This window comes from Rhinolophus sinicus, chromosome 16 (genome assembly GCF_057876585.1).
Source record: "Rhinolophus sinicus isolate RSI-liver-muscle chromosome 16, RSI-T2T, whole genome shotgun sequence".
Lineage (NCBI taxonomy): Eukaryota > Metazoa > Chordata > Mammalia > Chiroptera > Rhinolophidae > Rhinolophus > Rhinolophus sinicus.
The window spans coordinates 100,355,476-100,368,458 of record NC_142516.1 but is presented as its reverse complement, the minus strand read 5'-3'; the positions used below and the strand labels follow the sequence as shown (position 1 = coordinate 100,368,458).

At 39.2% G+C, this 12,983-nt stretch overlaps 1 protein-coding gene across 3 annotated transcripts in view; it reads left to right on the top strand.

Annotated features, from left to right (window-relative positions):
• SMAD9 (SMAD family member 9) overlaps positions 1 to 10,639 on the top strand; it is an 82,015-nt gene extending 71,376 nt beyond the window's left edge. For all 3 annotated transcript variants that reach the window (XM_074330010.2, XM_088793560.1, XM_088793559.1), the window contains one exon: positions 7,149 to 10,639. In XM_074330010.2, coding sequence (XP_074186111.1) covers positions 7,149 to 7,292 — 144 coding nt within the window. In that variant the 3' untranslated portion in view covers positions 7,293 to 10,639. The remainder of the gene's footprint in view (positions 1 to 7,148) is intronic.
• The last annotated feature ends 2,344 nt before the right edge of the window (positions 10,640 to 12,983 follow it).

The window sequence follows — 12,983 nt, the reverse complement described above, 5'->3', positions numbered from 1 at the left end:
ACTACACTCAGTACAATACCCTCTAGGTCCATCATGTGGCAATGGCAAGATTTCTTTTTTTTTTTTTTTTTGGCTGAGTAATATTTCATTGTATATATGTACCATCTCTTCTTTGTTCATTGATCTATTCAGGGACACCCAGGTTGCCTTCATATCTTGGCTATTGTACATAATGCTTCAGTGAACATATGGTTGAGCACATCCCCTTGATGTAGCATTTTGGGTTTCTTCAGACAAACACCTAGAAGTGGGATGACTGGGTCCTTCTTTGTCTCTTGTTATAGCCTTTGTTTTGAAGCCTATTTTGTTTGAGATAAGTATTGCTACCCCAGATTTTTTGTTTGTTTTCATTTTCATGAAATATCTTTTTCCATCCCTTTACTTTCAGGCTGTGTGTGTCTTTAGATCTGAAGTGAGTCTCTTGTAGGTAGCATATGTAAGGGTTTTGTTGTCTTATCCATTCAACCACTCTGTTGATTGGAGCATTTAATCCATTTACATTTAAAGTAATCGTTGATAGTTATATAGTTATTGCCATTTTATTAGTCATAATATTGATTTTTTTTTTCATCTTAAAGAAGTCCCTCTAACATTTCTTGTAATACTGGTTTGGTGGTGATGAACCCCTTTAGCTTTTTCTTGTCTGGGAAGCTCTTTATTGGTCCTTTGATTTTAAATGATAGCTTTCCTGGATCTTGGTTATAGATCTTCGCTTTTCATCACTTTGAATATTTTGTGCCAATCCCTCCTGGCCTGCAAAGTTTCTGTTGAGAAATAACTGACAGTCTTATGGGAGCTCCCTTGTAGGTAACTAACTGCTTTTCTATTGCTCCTTTGAAGATTCTCTCTTTTTATTTAACCTTTTGCATTTTAATTATGATGTATCTTGGTGTGGGTTTCTTTGGGTTCATCTTGTTTGGGACTCTGTGCTTCCTGGGTTTGAATATCTATTTCCTTTGCCAAGTTATGGAAGTTTTTTGTCAGTATTTCTTCAAATAGCTTTTCAATTCCTTGCTGTCTCTCTTCTCCTAGTATGCCTATTATGCGAATGTTGGTACGCTTGATGTTGTTCCAGAAGCCCCTTAAACTGTCCTAATTTTTTTGGATTCCTTGTTGTTTTTGGTGTTCTGTTTGGGTGTTTTCTGCTACCTTATCATCTAAATCATTGCTTCATTGATCCTCTGCTTCATCTAATCTGTTGATTCCCTCTAATATATTCTTCATTTCCATTGTTGTATTCTTTATTTCTGACTGGTTCTTTTTTATGTTTCCTATCTCTTTGTTTAAGTTCTCACTGAGATCATGAAGTATCCTTATAACCAGTGTTTTGAACTCTGCATCTGGTAGATTGCTTGTCTACATTTTCTTTAGTTCTTTTTTTGGAGCTTTGTGCTGTTCTTTTATTTAGGACATGTTTCTTTGTCTCCCCATTTGGCTGCTTCTCTGTGTTTGTTCGTATATATTAGGTAGAGTTGCTATGTTTCCTGGTCTTAGTAGAGTGGCCTTATAGAGTCGGTGTTCTGTGAGGTCCAGTGGCAGTCTTCCTGGTCCCAGAGCTGGGTGCTCCAAGTGTTTCCCTTGTGTGGGTTGTGTGTGTCCTTCTGTTATAGTTGAGCCTTGATTGCCATTTGCAAGTCAATAGGAGGGATTGACCCTTAGGCTCATTGGTTGTGAGAACGGGCAGTGACTACAGTGGAGTTGATGTGGTGTGGGGGCTGACCCTACAGAGCAAGGTTCGCTTTAGCAGGGCTCTGGTGCCAACCCAGTCTGCTGTTTGGGTATGTCGTCCTTGAAGATAGGTAGGTGATGCTCCAACTCAGTTGGAAGCTGGCTATGGGGTATGCCAGCCCCAGAGCCTCTTGGGAGGAGACCCACTGCATTTCAAGTTCAGCCACAGCCTGTGCCCTGCCTGGGGCCACCCACAATGAGCCATAAGCAATCCACAGATGGCCACCGCCTGCACTGTGCTTAGAGGGGCCTCAAGAGGCCAAACCATGAACCAATGCTGGCTGTCACTAGTGCCAGTCTTAAGGCTGCTCAGCCAGAGGTACAGGACGTGCTGAAGCTGGATGCTGCTTGTTTGGGTTTTGTGAAACTTTGAGAGATTTTATGAAAGTCTGCAGCATGAGCCAATGCAGGCTGTTTGTACAGAAAAACCACTGGAAACAGCTTGGGTTTGCCCAAAAGTTGGGTGGGGCAAGGTCTCAGAATCACCAGGGTGGGGTGAACGAACAGTATTAGCTAGGTTGATGGAGATTCAGATATGGTGGTCATCTGTTACTGCACATCGGGAAAGGAGAGGGCTCAACAAAAAAACAATGGCTTCCGCAAGCTCCTCCGTCTGGGAGAAAGCTGCTCCCTCAGCCTCACCCTGACGCCAGACAACTCAGTTTTCCCCCTGTATGTCTCTGTTGCCTCTCTAGTTGTTGCCCTAACATTGGAGCTTAGATCCAGTGATTCCATCGGTGGGTAAGTCTGTGTATTGTCCCTTTAAGAGGAGCGCCTGGGAGTACAGCCACCCTCTGTCTCACTCAGCCACAATCTCCACTGGTTTTCATAGCCAGAAGTTATGGGGACTTCTCTTCCCGAAATTGAAACACTGGGCTGGGTCGCCTGGTGTGGAGCTGGACCCCTTACTCCACCAGAGGGGATCTCTGCAGCTGAGATATCCCTCTCAATTTTTAATGGTCACACACAGGTATGGGACCAGCCCATTTTGCATCTCTGCCCCTCCTCCCAGTCTAGAGGTGGCTTCTTCTGTATGTCCTTAGTTGTAGGGCTTTGGGTCAGATAGCTTCAGGTGATTCTCAATGATGATTGTTCTGTAGTTTAGTTATAATTTTGATGTGGTCATGAAAGGATGTAAGAATAGCATTAACCTACTCCACTATCTTAATGACAGTAATACTTTTAAAGGACTTGATGCTACAGAGATTTTTCTATCCCTCAAATTGCGGAGAACTGTCATTCAATAAATGTCAGTGTACTTGCCTGAACGAAATTAGATATTCTTACACTTAGAAAGCATACAGGTAAATGGAGGAGATAATATTTATAAATAAGCTACAAAAAAGAATTGACTCTAATATAAGATACTATAAATTAAGTGCTGTCATAAAAGTCTAAACAAATTAGGATAGAAACATTATGTTGGGTATGATTAATTCTGAAAGAGCACTGATGTTCTGTTTGTGAATATTTATTGAATTTCTCAAGTTAGATCTTGTTTAAGTTGATGTGAATGTTGGAGCACTGAGGAAGTTACAACTGGATTTGCACATTGAAGCTAAAGGCCTCAGTTTCATTATCTGCTATTTCATCTCTTGCAAAGTGACTGCAAGTAATTCTAATATTTCAAAGTCTTAGTTTATTTATCAAACTATCTGGGCATAAGTGACACAGTTTTCACATTGTCACATATCCATCCAAGGAATCGCTATGGCTTGTAGATTTTTTCAAAGTAAAACTTATTAGTCCTTTAAATTTACCATGAAAAATCATTGTCCTATTTTTCATACTCAAATTATGTTTTTATTGTACTTATAATTTTAGTAATTATTTAAAAAAATATTCAAGAATACAGTTTCCAATTTAATAAATAGCTTCTTGAAACTGTTTCTCCCTCATGATGACAAAACAGTTTTATTCAAATTTACTGGTAAGCTTTAAAAAGCATTTTTACATTGTAAAACAATTAACAAATACCTGGAATTTTTTTCAAATGTTCTGATACCTTAGAGCCAGCAGAGGGCATTAAATTGCCATTACTGAGCCATCATTTGACTTGTACAGTTATTTTTTTCCAGGTCTGTGTTTTTAAAATTAGAATGAAATGCCAACATCTCAGAGATAATAATTTCACTATAATATATGGTTGCATAGAAATCTGATTTTCCTAAAACCAACTAGATATATTGATCAGATGTACAACATTTAAATCATAAATCTGGACAATTCACAGAAAACAAACTACTAGGAATATTGTAGGGACTTTTTGAAAACTAAATCCTTAGCAAATATAACTACAGGTGATCAGTTAAAAGAAATTTAAAAGTTATCATCACATGAAAAGAAATGTGTAACTATAGGAGGTACTATAGTTTAGTTTAGGTACTATCTTAACTAAACTTACTGTGGTAATAATCACTTTGCTATATGTACCGGGGGCGCCAAATAAAATGTATACACATTTTAGGAGATGTTATCTATGCTTAAGCAGTAGTTTGCCATAATCAGAAGTGTCTGGATGCTGATTGTTACCACTATGAGCACCTCTTGTAATTGCAGAAGTGAAACGTGACTTGTATTCATCTTTTGTTATCAGTATATACTGAGTATTACAATTAATGCAGTTTTTTCCTTTCTTAAAATGTGTATACATTTTTTGGCACCCTCTGTATACACACACACACACACACACATACATGCACACAGAGGGTGCCAAAAAAATGTGTATACATTTTAAGAAAACTGTATTAAAATTATAAGAGGTGCTCAAAGTGGTTATCATCAGCGTCCAGATACTCTGATTATGGCGAACTCTACTGCTTGAGCAACGTTGATCAAAGTGTCCACTTGTATACATTTTTTGGCACCCCTGGTGTATCAAATCATTATGTGGCATATCTAAAACTGATACGTTATATGTTAATGAAAAGACAGTACAGATGAAAAGAGTATAAAATGTCTTATTAATAATTTCATATTGATTACATGTTAATATAACACTTTGACTATATTGGGTTGAGTAAAACAAATTATTAGAACTTTTGAAAATAAAAATAAATTATAGATGACTAAACAGCAGTGGCTACTACTGTGGGGTAATGGACTAGTTCATCTTTAGGGTCTCTTTCAGCTCTAATTTTTACTAATTCTAGGATTCATTCAGTCAGTCAACAAGTATTTATTGAACACCTACCATGTACCAGGCCAGGCGCCACTCTAGGCATTGGAATACGTCAATGGTTACTTAAAGACCTCTGCCCTCGGGGAATCTGTATTCTAGGAGGGAGAGAGACAATAAACAAGTTATAATAAAGAGGTTGAATGGAAAGAGAAAATGTAGAGCAGGGTAAAGGGAAGTGGAGTGCTGGGTGGGGGTAGATTGCAGGTTTTAAAATGTGGGCAGGGGAGTCCTCATTGAGGTGACACATCAGCAAAGACTCGCAGGAGATCGGGCGGTAGTCATAGAGATATCTGAGGGGAGAGCAGTAGATGCACAGGGGAGAGCAAGCCCTACAGCGAGAGGCAAGAGCATGCCTGGGAATTTGTAGCAGTTTAGAAGCCACTGTCACTGGCACACCGTGAAGGTGGGGATGTGATCACAGCAGTAGCAACGAACCAGGTCAGTGCTTTGTCAGCCACTGCCAGGGTTTGGGCTTTTACTCTAAAGAGAAGGGGAACTATTGCAGGGACTTGAGCAGAGGATTTTCATGATCTGACTTAGGATTTTAAAGGATCACTCTGGTTGCTGTGTGGAGAACAGATATTATGCAGGCAAGGTTGGAAGTGGAGAGACCAGTGGGAAGACTGTTGCAATAGTCAGATGAGATGACGGTTGTTCCCACTAGGAGAGTTCCGGTAGAAGCTGTGAGAAGGGGAAGCGTTCTGGATTGTGAAGGTAGATTTGATGTGGGGTATGAGGAAAAGAGAGGAGTTAGATGAATTTGCCTTCAACCAAGATGGAGAAGATGCAGGTAGATGAGGTTTTGATACAAGATTAAAAGTCAGTTTTAGTGAGAATAACTTTGAGATGTCTGTCACACATCCGAGCGGAGATGCTGAGTAGGCAGTTAGATGTGTTAGTCCGGACTTGGGGAGAGAGGGCTGGGTGGAGATGTAAATTTAGGAATTGTCAGCGCACGGACAGTATTGAACTCCAGGAGCCTGGATGCGATCACCAACAGTTTGAATTTAAACAGAGACGATAAGGGATTCTAGGGTGGAGCCCTGGGACACTTCAACATTAACAGATGGTGGAGAAGGGAAGGAACCAGTGCGGATGACGCTTTGAGGGTATTTGCTAGAAAGGGAATCAAAGGCATAGGGCAGTAATCTGTGGGGGCAGCAGGGTCACGAGAAGTATGTTGGAGATGGGAGATATGTATTTCAGCATGTTTGTACATTGATGGGAATGATCCAATAGAAAGCAAAAGATTGCCTGAAAGAACAGAGCGATTTTCTGGAATGCTGTCTCCAGTGCACAAGTGGATGGACTGGCTTATTTGGAAACAGAGAGTCTATGGTAAGAGACGGAAAGACCAAGTCTGTGGGTGCAGGCACTATGGAAATTCTCTTGTGATTATTTTATTTCTCTAATTAAAATAGGAAAGAAGATTGTCTGTTGTAAGCAGGCTGGGGGAGTAGGTGAGGTAGTCATTTGGGGCGGGGAGGGGGCAGAATGGGAGAGCGAAGGGACTGGGGGAGTAAGGTACACTTTCCAGGTGGCATCAAAGGTTCCTGGCCAGGAATGTAAAGTGTGATCAGGTAGCATTATTGTTTGAAATCAAATTTTTAAATAACTCCACAGAGAACCAGTGTTCCCAGTAACAAAACTAATTTGCTTGACTGGATCTAGCTTCATTTTTAAAATAACTTTTCATTGATGTGTAACGTATAGAGGAAAATGTACATTTGTTTGTTTACTGCCTCTCCTATGAATGGTAATAAATGGGAAATTGCCAAAAGTGAGCCAGAAAGCGAGAGGAGAAGCAAGCTTTGTTAATCAATCCTGAATAATCAAGACCACCTTCCAGTTCTCTTTTTACAGTTTTCAGATCCATCCGTGGTCTGTAGTAACATTTTGTGCAAAACACTGTCTTCAGCATTAAGTGGGTGAATGTAAGGTCAAGTTTCTTTCCTTGTGGAAGGGAATATGATTTGGCAGTGTTTCTGACGTGACTGGAGCCCAGACTACCTCTAGATCCATGTATTTAGTTGTGGACCCAGAGGGAAGGCATCTTAGAGTGTCTGGTTCATACAAAAGATGCCATGTACTTACAGGAAGGTGGAGTTCATATTCTTTCATGAGTCTTGGGAACTGTTCTGGTGCGTGGGCTCTGTGTCCACTAAGCTCTGTCTCGCGCCTCTGGAAGCTGGCTGGAAAGTCTGGCACAATCACTCTTGGCTCCACTCTTGCTTTTCAGGGTTGGGGAGCTGAGTATCATCGCCAGGATGTCACAAGCACACCCTGCTGGATTGAGATTCATCTTCACGGCCCACTGCAGTGGTTGGACAAAGTTCTGACTCAGATGGGCTCTCCACACAACCCGATTTCTTCAGTGTCTTAATAGTCATGTCTTAATCCACATTTCCGTAGGATAGACGCTATTGCAGGCAGTGGCTTGTATCATTTCAGATTTGCAACTAAGTGATGTGTCTAAGTACATGTGTAAATACATCTAATATATACTATTCATCTATTTTATCACCATTTGTTTTGTGCTTTCCAGTTAACCTGATGTCAGTACAATGCGATTAGAAAAGCAGGTTTTTCGTGCCTATGACGTAAGAAGCAGTAGCTTCTTTTGTTAGAAGAAACATGAAAGGCAACTGTGTCAACAGTATTTGAGGGTGTCAGCAGAATGAAAGGCAGCGTTAGTCAGCCATGTCATTATAAGGCATATTGTGTGGCTGACCAGAAAAACATGAAAACTGTTTATATAGCAAAAATCAGGTACTAGCAGCACTAGAGCAAATAACACTTGTAGGTAAAACAAAGCAATCAAACCCATATAATTTAAATGATCTCACTTTTAGTGCTATTGGCAAGAAAAAAAAATCAAGCTTACACAATCAATTATGTGAGATAAGCCATATAAGCTTTATTTTCTTTCTGAAGTTGAAATAACTCTAGCTGGACTATTGTGCTGATATTAACGGTACCTTTTAAACAGACTTAAACTGTGAAGCTGAAGTCATGTTGCCTCATACCTTCCACTGTAAAAAAAAAAAAATTCTGATTTTAATGTGGCAAGATAAATATGAAAATAGCATGAAATGAGTTATATTCCCAACTCGCAAGATGAGACCAGAACTTAGCCCAGGAATCTCCCAGGGACTCCTGCTTCCCACATGGGAAACCAGGCCTGTTTTCCTGGTTACTCCTGTGGGCAGTCCTGCAGACTTCTGAGTCCCCACAGTGAGCTCTGAGCCCACGTGTGTTAAGTCCCGTGTGGGGAAGAAGCAGGTAAAATCAGAGGGTTGGACAAAAAGAATCAGATGTTTACTTATGTCTTCTCACATTCCCACATTAAAAGTCTCCTGGTGAGGGCCCCCTTTTGCCATATTTTCCTCACCATATTTGTTGGCAAATAGTAATGATTTATAGGTTGCTAAAACAGTAGTGATGACTTTTGAGAAAAGATACACTGTTAGGATCAAATTTATGAATTATTTAACTTAGTGTCTCTGTTGAATAAATTATCTACTGGTCAAATCTTGTAGCCTCTTAATAAAGCTTAAGTCTCATACCTGGAAATAACTTCCCAAGTAAAGTGATACTAATTTCATAATCTCTATAATTTCTGGGGAACAGTGGTACTGACTAATAGCACATTTAAAAATACACAATGTTAAAAACCTGTTCTTCTTTACCCTTGGATGATAAAGAGAAGACAATCCCCCAAATTTATAGGTAATCTCATGTATGTATATATAATTCCCACCCATAAAACACAGTATTGCTTGGAAAAATATTTCACACCCTCTTAAAAGTGTATAATTTAAGAAGGTAATTATGCTTGTAACAGAAGGTACTTCAGTAATTCAAGAGGTTTCTTCATTTATACATTCTGTCTCAACTCTTTCTAGCATTAGTGCACATAGTAGTTGTTTCCCATTAAATTGTATTCAAGGTAGAAATGATCATATGAAAAAGATATATGAGTGAGCTACTACTGTCACATGTTGTAATGACTAGTGTTATCTAATAGAAACTTTCATATATACAACAGAAAATAATTATTACATTTCACATGAAAACTAAGTGACCCATTTAGTGTTTAGAAAACCCTGTAGTTTATTGGTTCATCAACTATGTATTGTGCACTCGTATGTGCCAGGTACAGTGATAGGTACTGTGCAATCCAGTGTAGAGAGACAACCTCAGCCCTCTGGTGCTGAGAGTCTTAGAGTAAAGCTGCTTGTGTAGACATCTTCATGTTTCAGAACTTGTATAACGAAACAAAGTACGTGATCTTTCCTTAGCTCGAAACATATATAATTGACTTCTTAATTATCTGTATCTTGAAATTTATTTCCCTTCTCTTCTGAGCAATCAGGTAATGGGTGAAAACTTCCTTGGATAAATGCTACTTTTCTTCTGGATTGTCCTAAAGTTGTTTTTCTTCCTCCCCTTGCTTCTATTTTCCAATGATTCTCCATCTCCCCTTTTCTTGGAAAAGGCATTAATGTGGTGAGTCTTCCTCATGCGAGTATCGTTCCAGGAGAGAGCAGCAAGGACACGTGGTTTCTGCTGCAGAGATCAAACACAGATTTCTTGATCAAAATTATTCTCTGGTAATCTTCCACCTTTACAGAATTAATCAGAACTGGTTGTTTATAAATGACATTTAAAAAATAGGATTTTCATCGAGTGTTGCGAAACCAGGACAAAATATTCCAGTAGACCTGAATTATTTCTTTGAAAAATAAATGATTAAAATGGTACATACGCATCATCATCAGTCATGTCTCACCAAAAGCCTTTATTATTATGATATGTATGAAATTCAGAGGTTTTGGAATTGATGAGAAGTTAACCCTTCGGTCATTGTAACATAGTCACATTTTAATCAGCCTTTTTTTTTTTTTTTTTAATTTTTGCTGGTAAGAGATGTCAAAGTTGTAGTGCAGTATTTATTCCCATTCATTCCTTGATGTAGACTATCCAAAAAAACAACAACAAAGTAATGGCATTCTTCTGTAGGATAACTAGCAAAATGGACGTGCTGAGCCATTCAATCCATCAGCGATGCCAAACATGTTCAAGGTCGCCACAGACAAGGGTTGTACAATAGAGAATCATAACGTTTTGGCTGCTCTCAAGGCCCAGGACATTGATCCTGTTGTGCAAGCCTGTTTTTTATTTTTTCTTCTTAAAAAATTGAGATGTGAAAGTTTTAGTTAGATGATATTTTAGTATCTGCCAGTGCTTTGGAACTATAAAGATGTCATTGTTGTACACATTCACTTTAGGGTTTCTGTGTGTTGACACTCAGTATAAATCAGGAAAAGCTGGGCTACAACCTAGCATTTAGAATCCCCCTTTCTTTGTCTTCTGAGGAACTGAATATCCCATAACAACACAAGCATTTTATAAATATCACTTCCCTGACTTTCAGCACCTGCTTAACTTTAATGTGTCCTGAATATTTGCTGTGTATATTCAGTAAATAAAGCAAAATATAACATGCATTCCAAATTTTGTCTTTTTGTGTTATAATTTAACAGCTGAATTGTATGGCAAGATTAGGTGATCTGGCAAATGTTAAGCGTAAGTTCAAATTAGTGTAAAACAAAACAAAAAACAAACTACTTCTATTTAAGTAATGCCTTTGATGATAATACCTAGGCTTCAACTATCCATCAAATGCACAGTTACCTGATTGTTTATAATAAAGATACTGTACCTGTATGTCTTTTGGCTCATTGTTCCCTGTGAACATCATAGCAGGATTCATTGCATGTGGGTCCTTAGGATGATCTTAAGCCATCTCATTTTGAAAATAGAATGTTTTTAAAGTCCAACATGCTATAGAGAAATTAGGTAATGGTTTTATTTTATTTTTTTAATTTATTTTTTTTTAAGTTTTTTTTTGTTGTTGTTGTTGTTTTTTAATATTTTATTGGGGAAGGGGAACAGGACTTTATTGGGGAACAGTGTGCACTTCCAGGACTTTTCTCCAAGTCAAGTTGTTGTCCTTTCAATCTTAGTTGTGGAGGGTTCTGTTCAGCTTCAAGTTGTTGTTCTTTCAGTCTTAGTTGTGGAGGGCGCAGCTCAGCTCCAGGTCCAGTTGCCGTTGCTAGTTGCAGGGAGCGCAGCCCACCATTCTTTGCGGGAGTCGAACCAGCAACCTTGTGGTTGAGAGGACACGCTCCAACCAACAACTGAGCCATCCGGGAGCTCAGCGGCAGCTCAGCTCAAGGTGCCGTGTTCAATTTTAGTTGCAGGGGGCGCTGCACACCATCCCTTGCGGGAGTCGAGGAATTGAACTGGCAACCTTGTGGTTGAGAGCCTTCACTCCAACCAACAACTGAACCATCTGGGAGGCAGCTCAGCTCAAGGTGCCGTGTTCAATCTTAGTTGCAGGGGGCAGAGCCCACCATCCCTTGTGGGACTCGAGGAATTGAACTGGCATCCTTGTGGTTGAGAGCCCACTGGTCCATGTGGGAATCGAACCGGCAGCCTTCAGAGTTAGGAGCATGGAGCTCTAACCGCCTGAGCCACCGGGCCGGCCCCCGGTAATGGTTTTAAATTAAACATCTTGGGATAGCTGTTGTTAAATGTAGAATATTTAAGATATTTAGCTGTAATTTTACAGAGGATATGCGTAGAAGTATTAAATAATGCTGCAGTGTACAGGAAAGAATGAACAATTTTATTGTAAACATCTGTATGTTGCTATATATTACCTATTAGAAAGATGCTAAAGAAGGCTAGTGAGGAAAAACTAAGATGAAATCCAGGAGGATCTCTCAAAACATACATTCTTAATTACCTCCATTTAAATTTCCTTCCTGTCCTAAAATAGAGGGAAATATATGTAACAACTATTTTGAGAAAATAGCCATCTCATTAATTGATCAAGGTTTTTCCTTTGTGTGTGTTTTTTTTTTTTAAAGAAATGGAGCCCTTAATTCAAAAGAAATATTTTGTGGAATTCCAAAGCATAAGCAAAAGAAAGAGTCATATGCTGAGTCACATATACATAGGAATTAAGAGACCTCCAGTTTAGGCCCTAAGTTCATGGAGAGCAGTGCTTGTGTCTTGTTTGTTTTTGCATCTCCTATGGTTCTTGTATCTACTATTTGGTATTGGCATTTCAAACACTAACTAGTACTTAGTTTTAATGTATCATGATACAGACATAAAACATTTTCCTTAAACATAAGTCCATTTTAGAGAAGGAGTATTTTCATCATCTTAGAAACTTCCACACATTCGCTTATCAGATGGGTCTTATGCATCAGTTACTACTGGGTAAGCACTGAAGATAACAATGACAACAGTTTCTGCCTTAAGCTTACGAGTTTGTGGGAAAGGTGAACAAGTAGACCAATAAAGGTCAGTGTGCTATCAGTTTGACAGGCTGCTGGGGGATCAAGGAATGACATCTCCATCTGGCCCTTGGTGGGTACCCAGGAAGGCTTTATGGTTGAGCTGACTTGCCTGCCTTCCCATCAGTTGCCTTAGCAAGTCATTGCAGACATTCCTAAACTAGTTAGATGCCTATTCTCTGTGTTCCCTTCATAAGCTGTGCTCATCAATGGTTAGTTATGAATTCCTTCACCATATTGTTTGCTTGTCCATCTCCCTTCCAGGCTGGGAGCTCTTGAAAGGGCAAGGGTTGTATCTATTCATGTTCACTTTCCAGTAATTATTTAAAAAAGCATTTGGATTCACATTGTAAAGGCAGTAATGGAAACAAATTCTCCTTTTTAAAAATCAGCAAGTATTTAATTCCTCCTCTTCAAAATAAAAATAATTGCAAGTCTCCAATTTCATGGTCAGTGGTGACCATGCTGCAGCTGATGGAGATGAGAGAAGCATGCTTATGATTTAGTTTGGAAATACAGTTCACCCTTGAACAACACAGGGGTTAAGGTCACCAATCCCTGGACAGTCAAAAATCTGCATATAAATTTTGACTCGCCCAAAACTTAACTACTAAGAGCCGTCTATTGACCAGAAGCCTTACCAATAGCAAACAGTTGATTAGCACATATTTTGCATATGTATTATATATACTATTCTTATA